General features: G+C 34.9%; 1 protein-coding gene across 1 annotated transcript in view; it reads left to right on the top strand.

Annotated features, from left to right (window-relative positions):
* Positions 1-16,329, top strand: part of CADPS2 (calcium dependent secretion activator 2) — a 613,966-nt gene that overhangs the window by 435,722 nt on the left and 161,915 nt on the right. Inside the window, 1 exon segment of the mRNA XM_049771072.1 lies at positions 15,071-15,207. Coding sequence (XP_049627029.1) covers positions 15,071-15,207 — 137 coding nt within the window.

The raw sequence follows: 16,329 nt of genomic DNA, 5'->3' as shown, positions 1-16,329 counted from the left end.
ATAGGTCAACTAATAGAGATTGGGCTGGTGTGGCGAAGTTGGGAGGTTTTCTCAATTTCTAGGGATTTTGTTAGTGGTGGAGTTGGGCCTCCCAGTATGAGGGTTTCAGGATTAGGTGATGATTGGAGCAATTTTGGATACACATAGGTTTTGCATCTCGAGTACTAAATAATGTGTTAGTGAGGTCTATCTATATAGATGGTTACCCTATGCAGTATTGTTCGCAGCACCTTATATATCAAATTTCCTTTTCTAAAGAGGAAGTAACAGTGTGGTTTTTATTTGACATGGATTAATTTGATGATAATTGGGAGGAAAAGGTAGAAGAGGAAAAGGGAGAAAGAAAGAAGTTGTGGGAAAAGAGAAGAGAAAGAGAATGTTAGTTTGCTAACATATTCAATGAGTAGGTCCTATAGTATAAGTCTGTAGGACACAGTTGCCTGCTTCAGTAGTCTGGCCGGTCACATGCCTCAGGTCCTAATAGAGGGCATAACCTAGAGATAAAGATTATGTTAAAGTTTTTATCAAGACATTTTCATAATGCAAACTGAGTATGGTATCTAGTGTGACTGAGCACCGAGGTGCCATCTTAGGTTGTCCACCCTTTTAATTCAAGAACCCCTGTGGACAGAAAAGATTATTTTAAATATTGTAAGATTAAAACATATTGTTATGAAATGCTTCCATTGGAGTCAGTAACTTCCCATTGTATTTTTTTACCTGTAATCCTCTATAAGATCCCTAAGACATTATTATGGGCCTTTGTAGTAAAAGGCTGATTACATACCTGTTCTTTCTATGCCGTTGTTTCTGCTGTTGCTGGTTTCTTTATGGTATAATGTGCGGTCGAGGCTTTGTGTTGTTCCTCTTCCACTTGTTTTGGACACAACTCCCCAGTAGATGTTGACCATACAGTGTTTGGAGTTTCTAGCCTGTTAAACCCTGTTATTTGTCATGGAGTAGTACCTATATATATGGTGTATATTCTAGGTACTTCAGAATCGTGCTGTCATTCTGTGTTTATCTTTCATCTTCTGGCTTACTTCATTTAACATAATATTTTCTAGATCCATCCACATTGCTGCAAAATCTATGATTGTATCATTTCTAACTGCTATGTAGTATTTCATTATGTATAAATACCACATCTTCATGATCCAATCGTCTGTTGTTGGACATCGAGGTTGGTTCCAAATCTTGGCTATTATACTGAGTGCTGTGATAAATAGTGGGGTGCACACATACTTTGGAATGAATGTCCTTCCGACTTGGGGATAGATACCCAGGAGAGCACTTGCTGGGTCATATGGCAGCTCAATTCTGAGTTTACTGAGCACTCTCCACACTGTTTTCCATAAGGGTTGGACTAGGGGGCATTCCCACCAGCAGTGGATGAGAGTTCCTTTCATAATGTATCCCCACCAACAGAGATTATTCTCGTTATTTTTTTATGTGAGCCAACCTCACTGGTGTAAGGTGGTACCTCATTGTTGTCTTGATTTGGATTTTCCTAATGATGAGTGAAGGTGATCATGTTTTCATGTGTCTGTTGGCCATCTTTCATTCTTCCTTGGAGAAGTGTCTGTTCATTTCTTCTCCTCATTTTTCTATGGCTTTATTGGATATTTTGGTGCTCATCTTTCTGAGTGCTTTATATATTCTAGATATCAGCCCTTTATCTGACGTGTTGAGTGCAAAGATTTTTTCCCATTCCGTTAAATGTCTTCTAGTATTAAGTAAGGTTTCTTTCACCATACAGAAACCTTTTAGTTTGATGTAGTCCCATTTGTTAATTTGATCAAACCATTTTCAAAGAGATTTAATGATGATGAAACCAAATGTTTTCATTTCTTATACTTGCAGAACTTGTCTGGTTTCTCCTGTAACAAATCAATTTTTCTTTAATATTAAGCTCAAATTGTGACCTTTTATTCAATACCTTTATTCTCAAAATTCCTTTTCAAGGTAGTCACATCTTGACATGCATTATTTTCCCCCGATTTTTCATGTATCAAATAACTTTTATTTTCTTTTTAGTCACCCTTCTGTATTACCTACAATCATCTTAAACAAAGGAATTTTAGCCAGTGAAATATGACCTTAATTCCAATTACTTTGTATTTTATGAATTAAAGTATTTATCTTAGAATTTAACATAATCTGTCTTTATGTGATACATTTCTTCAAGCATAATATACAAACTTTCTAGCAGATAACTTTCATTTCCCTTTATCTGGTCTCTGGATTTCTAATGGTCACACACCTTTTTCTTCCTGGATCATCTGTCCCACAATACATTACTGTTTCATTATAGCCTTAAACAGCCATTGTTTTTTAAAGACATTTAAGTAATATGAGACAGTATTATATGTTAACCCTGTAATTATTACTTCTATTATATGTCATTCTCTTCTGTAGATTTCTTTTATCTTATAGATGACTTAATGTTGTTCTTGGGTATAATCTGGTGGTGATGTGGGTTTTTTCAATTTTCTTATATATAGTGAAATATTTATGCTCACTCTTGTTTTGGAAAATACGTTTCTTTCAGTATTTGAAAGATTTTCCTTCACTCTGCTAACTTCTTCCCAGTCCCCCCAAAATTTGCAATAAATGTTGTTTACTCCTCTGTAAATGTGTCTTCCACACACCTATCTTCCTAACTCTTTTGTGATTTTAATGCATATTTTATTTAAACAACTTGATCACATACATGATTGTGTTTAGGTTTCAGCAATGTAAAGAACACCACCCATTACGAGTGCAACATTCCCTTCTCCAATGTCCCAAATCTCCCTCCTCCCCACCCTACCCCCATCTGTACTCTAGACAGGTTTTCTATTTCCCTCATACATTTCTCATTGTTAGGATAGTTCACAATATAGTTATTTCTTTAAACTCATCGCTGTTTGTGGTGAGCTTCATGAGGTGGGCTGTAACTTCCAGCCCTCCTCTCTTTTGTGTCTGAAAATTATTATTGCAAGAATGTCTTTCATTTTTCTTAAAACCCATAAATGAGTGAGACCATTTTGTGTCTTTCTCTCTCTCTCTCTCTCTCTCTCTCTCTCTCTCTCTCTCTTCTCTCTCTCTCTCTCTGACTTATTTCACTCAGCATAATAGATTCCATGTACATCCATGTATAGGAAAATTTCATGACTTCATCTCTCCTGACAGCTGCATATTATTCCATTGTGTATATGGACCACAGTTTCTTTAGCCATTCATCTGTTGAAGGGTGTCTTGGCTGTTTCCAGAATCTTGCTATGGTAAATAGTGCTGCAATAAATATAGGTATAAGGAAGGGATTTTTGTATTGTATTTTTGTATTCCTAGGATATATTCCTAGGAGTGGTATAGCTGGATCGTATGGGAGCTCGATTTCCAGTTTTTGGAGGAATCTCCATATTGCTTTCCATAAAGGTTGAAGTAGATGGCATTCCCACCAGCAGTGGGTAAGAGTTCCTTTCTCTCCACATCCCTGCCAACACTGCTTGATCTCATTCTTTGTGATGTGTGCCAATCTCTGGGGTGTGAGGTGGTACCTCATAGTTGTTTTGATTTGCATCTCCCTGATAATTAGTGATGTGGAACATTTTTTCATGTGTCTTTTGGCCAATTGTATTTCTTCTTTGTCAAAGTGTCTGTTTGTTTCTTCTTCCCATTTTTTTATGGGATTAGATTTTTTTTCTTGTAAATTTCTGTCAGTGCCTTGTATATTTTGGAGATTATCCCCTTATCTGATGGCTATTGGGTGAATAGTTTCTCCCACTCAGTGGGGTGCTCTTGTATCCTGGGCACTATTTCCTTTGAGGTGCAGAAGCTTCTCAGTTTAATATATTCCCATCTGTTAATCTCTGCTTTCACTTGCTTTTCACTTTTCACTTGGAGAGTGCAGTTTCCTCCTTGAAGATGCCTATAGTCTCAACGTCCTGGAGTGTTTTGCCTACGTGTTGTTCTATATATCTTATGGTTTCGGGTCTGATATTGAGGTCTTTAATCCATTTGGATTTTACCTTCGTACATGATGTTAACTGGGGGTCTAAGTTGATTTTGAACCATTTGATGATTATATGCGTTGATGCACCTTTCTTTCTGAAATGTGCTTGGCAATTACTCATAGACAGAGTGAAGCTACCTGGAAACAATTTCTATTTTTTAGCATGATTTTAAAGTTATACTAGGTCTACTATAATAATTTTTCCAACTTTGACTTTGAAGGTTTGATTCTGGCAAATAAGAACAAATTGATGTGGATTTTAGGCAATGTTCCTTCTATTTCCTTGACTAATTCTTTTTTGTAACCTTTTGTAGTTGTGTCATATCCTTAATTATTCATTTAGTCCACAAATAGATTTAGAAGTGGCTGAGGAAGGGAAACTTTCCTGCAAACTCAACCACTTGTCTTTCCAGAACATTCAGCTCAACTTCTCAAAAGAGAGCAACTTCATGACTTCTAGTTCCCTGGTCATTCTCTTACTAGTTTCCCTGGGATTAACCTGAGCCATTTATGATAATATCTTCATCTCTTTTACTGTCTGATATTCTAGGTCTTTTGAGCTATTTAAAAATTTTTTTCCACATTTTAGTCTTTTGAGTTCATCTATTTTTAATGATGTCAGTGTACTAGAAACTAATAATGGGTGGGATTTTTTTCTTTGGCTTGGTTTGATTTGCTTTGGGGACCACACTCAACAGTGCTTAGAGGCTGTTCCTTACTATGTACTCAGAGATCACCCCTGGAAGGGCTCTCTGGGAACAATATGTAGTGCAGAGATTGAACCCAGGTAATCTCTGTGCACGATAAGCACCCTAACCACTGTACTATAATTCCATCCCATATATTTTGTTTTCTGATCTAGCTTTCCAGAACAGCGACTGTATATTTTATACTCAGTACCTTGGAAAGTTTTCTATGAAAAGAGACCCTATTGGAAAAATGAAATTTAGAAAAATAGCTCAAATGGCTGAGCACATATTTGTATCACGAGTCTGGGTTTGATTCCAGATACCATATTGTGCACTAAGCAGCACCAGATATAGCCTAGACCATGTTTATCCTCACCTAAATAATAATATTGGCATGACCTTTTAGATAAGCCACTGGAAAGCTCCAGAGAGGGTGGTGTCTATTTTCCAAATTCATTGATTTCCATACCGTTTCTTTTTTGTATTTCTAAATAATATCTTGTAATAAAAAAAAAGTATTTAGAAGGATCTAAGACAAATAACAAAATGAAAATAATACAGAAATGGATATTTCCTAAAACCAACTAAAATATGTTTTTCTTTTCTTTGCTAACCTGTAGCTGGTAAGGGTAAGTATTTTCATAATTTCAGTAATATATTCAGACATATTTGATTCTGTTTGATATATTATCTATGAAGAACCAAAATGTTATCAAATATGTTATAAGAACCTTTCTTTTCTTTTTGGTATAAGGAGAGCTCAGGGTTTACGACTGGCTCTGTGCTTAGGGATAACTCCTGGTGCTCAGGGATTACACCTGGCAGTGCTGAGAAGACTATAGTTATGTCAGGGATCAAAGCCAGGTTGGCAGATGAAAATCAAGTGTCCTCTTCATTGTACTGAGTTGTACCCCATATTCAGCAATTTTCTTTAGAAGTATATTTATTTTCAGCAACAGTAAAATAGAAGTTATTAAAGTCATACGTACTAGGATAAAATTAAATATTAAGCAAATAGAATAGAATACAAATAGAATGCAAAATATAATTAATATTACATCAAAAAGATATCTCTTGGCATATGGAAGTCCAGATTTCACCCTTGATCTCGAAAGTATTCCCAGGAGCAACTATAAAGCACTACTGAGTTTGTGCTCCCATACACACACCCATAAAAAGAGAAAAAATAATTGGTTAGTATTAAATTTATAGTTAAACTTTACATATGTAGCATTATTTCCATGATTATAAAATCCAATCAAAATATAGGTAAGGCTCTTTGAAAGATCAGTGAAGCCTCTGGGTTTAATCCAGAGAACCACAAAATAAAAAAGAAACAAATCTAAAATATTCACAATGGATAAGTTTAATTTGATTTATTTATTACAGTTGTTACTTCAATTCATCTATCTCCAGAAATTTTTTGAAATATCTATCTTATACTTTATTTTTTTACTATTTCCAAAATAATTTTGAAGAATCTATTTAAAAGTGATGAAATCAGGGCGAGAGCATGGCGCAAGCAGTAAGGCATTTGCCTTGCAACTAGAATTGTTCAAGGTTCAATCCCCCAGCATCCCATATGTTCCCCAAGCCAGGAGCACATAGCCAGGAGTAAGCCCTGAGCATCACCTGGTGTGGCCCAAAACCAAAAAGTAAATAAATAAATAAATAAATAAATAAATAAATAAATAAAAGCAATGAAATCATCCTTTCTATAATAGCTAAAGCAAAATAATTTTAAATAATTGATAATGGTGATTATTAATTATCTGATAAGAAATACATTTTCTATTTGATAAATAACAGGTAGAAATTCTAAGTAAAGTGAAGGTGTTTCCCAGTTTCTCTCTCCCAAATAGTTTACTGCTTTTACAACTTATAAGTATGCTACATCTTACATCAAAATAATGTATGTTGTATATTGCTTTTTTTCTCACCAATGTATATAACATTCTAAATTAACAAGCTATATAATTTAGGGCTGTATTGTAGATGTTAACTTCCATTTAAAAATGCATATTAACATCACATAGCTCCCAAGTGGAGGAACACGCACTCAGCCCCACATCTCGCCACCCCCCCCAGCAAGAAACTACAACCTGCACTACTGCTGACTCAAGCTCTGTGGCCCTTTCTCTCCCTCCTCCCCCCAATGGTGGACTGTTGCTTGATACCGGAACCTGCTCCAGAAGGACCTCCAGCACAAGAACTCTATCCGAGCCTGTTCAGCTGCAAATCACTCCCAAATTCAACAGGACCAGGGTGTGCGATGAAAATATGCCCTGGATTTCACCCCCACAAGAATATCCCAAAAGACAATGGGGAAGCCTATATTTCCTTTATAATTTTAAGTCCTATATAATACTACCTCTTAACCTGTTTATCTTCAAAAGCAAGGTAGCCTCCTCCAACATTTGGTTCCCTTACTTTTTGAACTCATTTTTGTTTATTTTTTCCTTTATATCTATATGTATGGGTATATATATGTATATATATGTATGTATGTATGTATATTTTGTATGTATATGTATGTATGTTTTGTATGTTTTTTGTTATGTATATGTATGTATTTGTATGTATGTATTTGTATGTATGTTTTGCTTTCTTTAATTTCTTAACTTCACCTGATTTGGTGTTTTGGTTCTGCTGGATACAAAAACCTAAAAGAAAAAAATCTTGCCTGGTATTAAAGCCTAGGTTAAAACCAGGGCACAGAGAAGATGGAGCCCAACACTCTCACCCCCAAAAACACCAGCAATATAATTTCATTTTGCAAAGGCATACTAAAAAAGGGGGTAATCTTACATATAAAAATAAACTCTTATCTACTAGGTATATGAGCTCATATTTTTTTTGCTATACAGGGTTACTTCACACCTTGAATGTATTTCATGTGGTCCCAATTTTGACTCCAGGAGATTAGACAGCAACCACTCAACCCGAAACCTAGACCTCAGATATAGAACCGACATAGTTCTTCGCAACAGCTCCAGGAACCAAACTCCCATTGGGACATTTTTAATACCGCTCTGACACTAATATGCGCCAGTTTTGGTATGACATCCTGACAATGAGGAAATGGCATTAACTTGATCTAAGAGCAGGCTGTCTCATCTCAACACCTAACAATAAGATGAAACCAGAAGACACATCATCCTTTGATCAGTGCAAAAACCATGACCACTAACTATGGAGGACAGAACGTAACTACTATGACTGGGCAGAACCTATCCCAGGACCAATAAAAAAAAGTCCCTAGTCCAGGCTTTGGCCTACGAACTATACAACAACCAAGATCTCTAATTCTAGAGGTATGACTGAGACAATCACAACTGAGCAGAACTTCTAGAAACATAATGACTCTATCCTAGGCTTCTTCCTGGCATAGGTGCAAACCACAGAAGACAGAGTAAAACAACAGTGATGGAAAGTAACATCTGGAACTGTAAAGAAAGATTCCATCCTATGACATGTGCAAATACCAAGATCACTAGTTACAGAGGCCTGATTTTATCATCCATGAGGGAGCAGAAAACTTCCAGATGTCACAAAAGGATCTAGACAGTAAAAGAGCATGTATGGGGCCTGGAGAGATAGCACAGCAGCGTTTGCCTTGCAATCAGCCATATCCAGGACCTAAGGTGGTCCCATATGGTCCCCCGTGCTTGCTAGGAGCTATTTCTGAGTAGACAGCCAGGAGTAACCCCTGAGCACCGCTGGGTATGGCCCAAAAAGCATGTATGGAATCTGTAGTTATACCCATGACAGCATACTTCAAGGGCGGAGGAACCATGTATATCTTAGGCCAGGGGAATTCCCTTTCTAATCTCCCCAATTATTATTGTGCCTATGCAAAAAAAAAATATATATATATATATATCACAAATTAAATTTTTTTCTTTAAATTTTTTAAAGGTTGTTGCTTGTGTTTTTTTCCCTTCTTTTTCTTTTCATTCTTTTCTTTGTCCTTTTTTTCTTTTTTTTTTTTTTTACCTGTACTTTGATACATCTCTATTTCAGGACCATGGTTAGTGTTTGGTTGTTGTCAGTAATGCTGTGGTGTTTCAAAGTTTTTTTATTTGTTTGTTTTTGTTTTGTTTTATTTGGGGTTTGATCTTTTTTGTATTATTTTTATGTTTTCCTCCCTTTATCCCCTTTTTTTTCTTAAAATGAGATTTATAGTCTCTAGAAGGACCCCTCCTTTTTTTGTCTATTTGTTTGTTTTTGCTCATTTGTGTTTTTGCCCCCCCCCCCTTTTTTCTTTTCTCTTCTTTTTTTTTTTCTTTTTTACCTCTTACCTTCACACCAGAAATATATAAACCTTGAACCCATCTTTTTCTGCCTCTCAAATTGAGGGGGAAATAATGGAGGGCACTCTATGTTCAATCATATGAACCATAGAGTCAGAAATAAAAAATGATCAGACTTGAACTAACCAATCCAAAGCCAAACTATCAACAGAAATGATACCTAATTTACAACAGGCTAGACACAGAAGGGACCACTTATACTAGCATCCCGGGAGGCAAAGGAAGGGCAATATGGATGCAGGCTGGGAACAGGAGTGGAGGTGGATCAACATGGTGGTGGGAATGCCCCTGATTCAATGTCACTCTGTACCTGATATACTACTGTGAATTATTTGTAAACACTTTGGTCAAAATAAAAATTATTAACATAAAAAATAAAAAATAAAAAAATAAAAATGCATATTAAAAATGAGCCCAACATCAGACAGAAATATAATACAGTGAGTAAGGCACTATATGACATCCCCTGAATTCTTCGATGAGTGACTACTGAGTGTATATTTGAATTAGCCCTAAGCAGTGCTCAGAAGCAAAACAAAAAGAAAGCTAATAAACCCATTCCCCTCCAATAGAAAGAAAAAAATATGTTGCCTTGTTTTTTATTTTAAGCCAATTGTTTTAATCCTTCAGGCCATATGAACTTACATTTATTTTGTATGAACCTTATTTTTACTGATTGTAATCAGTAAGTTAAATCTTTCTTCCGAGGTATGGTATGCCTTGCTTTTACATAGAATAATATTATTTCATATTAATGTTGAACATTGGATTAGTTTCTAGATATGTCTGTATGTGTTGGTTAAAACTGACATCACTGTGAAAACATGACTCATAGTTATTTGATGTTGAAAGCAAGATGTGTAAACCCCATATCCATTTTTAATCAGTTTAACAAAATCAACGCCAAGAAATTATTTGGGTCTATAATATAAGTGTGAATTAAACTTCTAATTCTAAAGCTCTATCAGCTGTTTCTCTTTGGTGTAAAACACAAAACAGGAGTACTCCAAGCAAGATTATCTAGGTAACATTTTTTAAAAATTAGGTGCTATCTCTTAAGGTCTACATAGGTACCTATTTAAAAAAAAAAAAGAGGGGATATGGGATTGGAGCAATAGGTACAGCATAGGGCATTTGCCTTTTCATTACAGCAGATCCAGGATGGACCCAGGTTTGTTTCCCCCACCATCCCTATGCTCCGGCCAAGCCCCTCCAGAGGCTTTCTGAGCACAGAGCCAGAAGCAACATCTGGGGCAATTCTAGGGTGTGACCCAAAATACATTTAGAGAATGTTCCCAAACATAGAATCAATTAATCTTTGATAAAAGGGCAAGAAATGCAAAATGGAGCAAAAAAAAAAGAGCCTCTTCAACAAGTGGTGTTGGCACAACTGGTCAGCCACTTGCAAAAAAGTGAACTTAGACCTCCAACTAACAATCATGCACAAAAGTCAAATCCAAATGGATTAAAGACCTTGATATAGGCCTGAAACTATAAGGTAAATAGAACAGCATGTAGGTAAAACGCTTCATGACACTGAGACTAAAGGCATCTTCTAGGAGGAAACAGCTTTCTTCAAACAAGAGGAAGCAAAGATAATCAGATGGGACTATATTAAGCTGAGAAGCTTCTGCACCTTAAAGGAAATAGTGCCTAGGATACAAAAGCCACCCACAAAATGGGAGAAACTATTCATTCAATACCCATATGATAAGGGGCTAATATCAAAAATATACAAGGTACTGACAACTTGATAAGAAAAAAACATCTAACCACATCAAAAAAATGGGTAGAAGAAATTAACAGACACTTCCTCAAATAAAAAAATACAAAAGGCCAAAAAAGCACATAAAATATATCTCAATGTCACTAATCATCAGGGAGATGCAAATCAAAACAACAATGAGGTACCTACCATCTCACACCAACAGAGACTGGCACACCATCACAAAGAACAAGAACAATCAGTGTTGGCAAGAATGTGGAGAGAAAGTAACTCTCATTCACTGCTGGTGGGAATGCCGTCTAGTTCAGACCTTATGGAAAACAATATGGAGATACTTCAAAAAACTAGAAATTGAGCTCCTATATTATCTATCTATACCACTACTTCACTCCTAGTAATATACTCTAGGAACACAAAAATACAATACAAAAAATGCCTTCCTCACACCTATATTCTTTACAGTACTATTTACAATACCCAAACTCTGCAAAAACCAAGATTGCCCTTCAACAAGATGAATGGCTAAAGAAACTGTGGTACATGATCATAATGGAAAGCAGCCATCAGGATTGATGAAGTCATGAAATTTTCCTATACCTGGAAGTACATTGAATCTATTATGCTGAGTGAAATAAGTCAGAGGGAGAGAGAAAGACACATAGTTTCACTCTCTATGAGTTTTAAGAAAACAAAAGACATTATTGTAATAATGCCCAGAGACAAAAAGAGATGTGGTCTGGTGGACTGGATGTGAAGCTCACCACATAGAGTTGTGAGTTTGTTAGAGAGAAGACTACACAAAGTATCATGATAATGTTACTGAGAGAAGTAGAATGCCCTGTCTTGAATATAGGAGCAGGGGTTGGGGAAGGAGGGTGATGGGGGAAATTGGTGGTGGAAATGTTGCACTGGTGAAAGGGGTTGACTGAAACCCAACAACTATCATGTGTGTAATCATGATGCTTAAAAAAAGGGAAGGCATATGTCCTTTGTTCTACTTTCAGCTTCCTATATCCATTTCCTATATCAATTTTTGAAGATTCAGATAACACATCTTTGGTTCACAGTATTATATTCAAGTTTGGTAATCAATGAGAATTTAAACTAACTGTTCTAATAAGCTATGGTTATGGTAAATACAACTAAGAACAAGCTTTTCAGACTCAGACAATCATTTTAAGTCAGCTTGTATTAACAAAAATAAAATTCATCCCTTCTGTGTTCACTTCAGGTGTGACCAGAGGAATAAGAAAACTTAGCAGAAACAATGTTTTGTTTTGTTTTGTTTAGTTTTTTGTTTTGTTTTTTTTTTTGTTTTTTTTGGACCTTTGGTGCTAGTATCCAAAGAAGATATATATATCTTTGAGTGGTCTATGAATTCTAAAATATGCCTTTGCTTTTCCACTTTCTCCTTGCCCAATCCTCCCACTTTTTTTTTCCTTTTCCCCTCCCCTTTCCCATATATGGTCCTGATTGTTCACAACAACAGAAGGGGAAATCTCCAGAGTGGTAGCACAGCAATAGGGCATTTGTCTTGCACGCAGCTGGCCCAGGTTTGATCCCCAGCATTCCATATGGTCCCCTGAGCCAGGAGTAACCCCTGAGCACCGCTGGGCATGACTCCAAAAATGAAGGGAAAATCAACATCATTAAAAGTAGTTGCAAAAGAAGTATATACATTTTGTTGTAAAATGTCCACCAATATTGTGGGTAAAATATTTGCCTTGCTCAGAGCAGATCTTAGTTCAATCCCCAACATTCCATTTGGTTCCCTGACCTCTGCCAAGACCAATCCATGGGTACAGAGCCTAGCATAATCCCTGAGCACAGCTGGGTGTGGACCCAAAACAATAAAAATGTTTATAATCTAAATTGTAAATTGTGACTTGATTCCTTACCTACGATATATACTTTAGGGGGTTTTGGTGTGGAAATTATTACAAAATATTGATCATTATTAAAAATGTATTAGAATTATGTAATCTGATGAAATAATAAGTTAATTTTATTTTGAAACTACTAATTGTAGAAATGATTAATAGGTTCTTTTTTGAAATTTCTATATATTACTTAAAAACTATATCCATTGTTTCATTTGTTTATATGATATTTATGAGATAAAGATAATTTATAAAATAACATTTTAGGAGTTATGGTACTTCTTCTAAATAAATATATTTATCATGCTTTCCCATTGTATTAAAGTAAAAATTTCTTTAAAATCCTTTGTTAATAGGGGAGAAGTATGAATCATTTCTCTGAAATGCATTATCCTGCATTATACAGAAAAGTCATTAATGGGTGTTATTTTTAGCATCCTGCTATAACCTTCTAGTGAAAGAATAATGAAAAACTCAGCAGATATATAAAACTAGAAATTTAATTTTGTAAAGGTGATATAAAACTTTTTACTCCAAGAAATGTGGAAATGAAGATTTTAAAATAACTTTTTAAAATGTAAAATCATTTTCTGAATTTTACTATAAGCCTTACATTTGTTAGTATTCTACCTCATGCTCATGTAATGTTATTTCATGCTATTTTATAGCTTATATATAAAGCAGTCATAAGAACAAAAAGAGAAAATGAGCCATTTCATTTCTCAGCTTAGGAGAACATTGGTTTCAAATTCATTCACATATTATTTATATGCCAAGTATGTGTATTTTATAATGTGGATACTTTTAAATATAAAGGTATATATACACATATATGTACACTATGTTGCTTTCCCCATAAACTCTAACCTTAGATATATACATATATATACCTTTATATATACATATATGTGTATTTATATGTTGCTTTCACCATGAGATCTAACCTTAGATCTTACATCATCAGTGAACTATCATCTCTTGCCTACTTGGTGCATTCATATCTTTATATAATTTTGACGAGATACAATTGAGTTTGTGTATCTTTGCCTAAAATGTGATTCTGAAGACCCTTCAACTTGAATTATATAGTGCTTTCATCCACAGATATGGCTGAAAGTTGAACTTGACAGGGATCAATATGATCTGGGCTAAATAACTAAATGTGACTGATTATGTTAGCATCATATCCACAGATCAATACTGAGTTTTATTATCAGTCTGGCTCTAAAATTGGATTTAGTTCAATAAACTTTTGTCTCCTTCCCGTTGCAATTTTAGGAGTGCATCAAATAGGTTTTTAGAGCTGCTTACATTTAGGATCTGATTCTTGTAATAGGTAGAATGGGATTTTCTGGGATTTTCAGCAACAATCGAATCTCAACTCTATCATTGTGAAAAGAGATCGTGTTTATCTAGAAACCTGATTGCTTGCTCTCTATACATGGATTTCTAGTAGAAATAATGTTGTAACACCCCAGCACTCCTTTTGGATGGTGTGCAGCTTTCTTTCTCTTTTCTCAGTAAAGAACTTGCATTGAAAACTTTGACAAAACATGCATTAATGAAAGCAATCTTAAAAGCCTGCCTTTGGATAAACCCGCAGGGCCTAGTGGCATTGAAAGATGCAATCTGTAAAGAACAAAAATTTGGACCTTTGATTGAAGTGCCATTTGGGATGCAATGCTTTGTCTGCATATTTGCACAAACATGATGCATCCCTTTTCATGGCTCTCAAACTTGAAGCTTGAGAGCATTCAGTGCCATTTCTGTATTAACATTAGTCCCATTAAAGCTTCATACAATACAAAACAAAACAAACAAAAACAACAACAACAAACAGACTGGAAGTGATCCAGCTGAAGCTTGTATGTTCAGTTCTGCCCTCATTTGTTTGAGATACTTTATGGTTGTTATGGATAGATTGGGGCTCTTTTCCAGTCGTTTTTTTCCCATACTTTAAATACATTGTTTTTTCTTAAGATTTGGACATTATTCTTGGAATGGTTATTAGAAATAGGTTGAATGAAAAGTTTTCTCACTCCATTCTAATTCTACAAAATTTTTATATTTTTTGTTTTTTTTTAATTTGAGGGAGCCACACTCAGTGGTCCTACTCCCAATTTTGTGCTTATGTGTTACTCCCATCATACTAGGGGATGCTATAGTGTCAAGGATCAAACCTACATTAAATGAATACAAGCTTTGCACCCTAGTGATTTAGCTCTTCCCCTCTCTCTCTTTTTTCTTTATCTCTTTATTTCTCCATTTTTCTCTAGCCTTTCCCTCTCATATTAGACTCTAAAAAACCCTGCAATTTATATTAGCATGCTGAATTTGGGGCTTCACATGGTATGCATGAGAGGGTAGTCTACTGCCATAGTGAATTATGCTTTTTAAATTCTTTAAAAAAAAAACTTGCTATTATTAAACCAGAGAACAATCTGTGTGCTTTTCTGACTATACAGATGCAGACCGTTTTCAGAAACATGGTATGGATGAGTTTATATCTGCCAATCCTTGCAAGCTAGACCATGCCTTTCTTTTTAGACTACTCCAGAGACAGACTTTGGATCACAGACTGAATGATTCCTATTCTTGCTTGGTAAGTCCCATTGTTTAGTCCCATATACATCTTTTTTGTTTTATTTTTTCTAGTCCCATATATATCAAGATAAAATATTTTTGAAAGTGTAAAATACTTGATATAAGGTGACGTTTTATTTCAAAATTATTACATAACTACTTGAAATCAATGCTTCATATTTTAAATATTATACACTTGATGACCACCTCAGTGCTACTCAAGACAAGACATTAAGCTCAAAAAAATGTTGATTCTTTGTTTATTCATTCCTCTGGTGAAGGTGTAATGAAAAACCTTTAATAAAGAATTAAAAAATAAATACACTCCATATTAGGATTGAGTAATACTGCTATAGATATTTTAGTTTCAAATTTTGCTTTCCAAGTGTTTATATTTTGCATTTTTTGCTTGTGTTTATAGAAAGATAACCTGAATAATAGAAGAGATGGCTGCTAATATAAACATGACAGGAGCTGTGTGTAACAGAGGAAAGATTTAGTTTTATGTACCCATTCAGAGATCATTTAAATTCCTCATAAAAATAATTAAATGTGGTAGATAATCTACTATTCAGTATGTTTTAGAACTACCCACAATTTTGGATAAAAAGACAATTCGCATTAAGAAAGAATTTGAATTTTTTTATAATGTGAGCATTAAAACCTGGGTGTAAGAATCATGTTTGTTTCCAAGGTTTCAGTATTGTCCATGGTGATTCAATTGGAATTTTTCTAATAACATATTTTTCCTTTTTCTTTTACCTCTTAGCTGCTGAACAGGGTAGTTGTATGCAATAAAGTTAAATTCCCTTTGAAGTCAGATTTTAGTCAAGACGTATCCCAGCTAATCAGTGATATTTCACTTGACAGGAAGAAATGTAATAACTACTGTCACAGTCACACTGATGGTTCAATTAATTTATTTATAGATTGTTTACTTAGCACCTGCACCTCTTATTCAATAAGTCATTGTGTGCTTGAAATCTACTTTAGCTCACACTTTACAGTTATATGTACAGTAAAACAAAATAATCACAAAACTTGACTATCTCTCTGTGAACAGACATGCTAAAATTACTTCAATTTTCATATAGTTTACTTTATGATATAATTTTGGTAGGTAGATAATTTTAATTACAGT

The sequence above is a fragment of the Suncus etruscus genome, chromosome 1 (assembly GCF_024139225.1).
Source record: "Suncus etruscus isolate mSunEtr1 chromosome 1, mSunEtr1.pri.cur, whole genome shotgun sequence".
Classification (NCBI taxonomy): Eukaryota; Metazoa; Chordata; class Mammalia; order Eulipotyphla; family Soricidae; genus Suncus; species Suncus etruscus.
The sequence above is the reverse complement of the archived record's forward strand: the minus strand, read 5'-3'. Positions and strand labels throughout refer to the sequence as shown.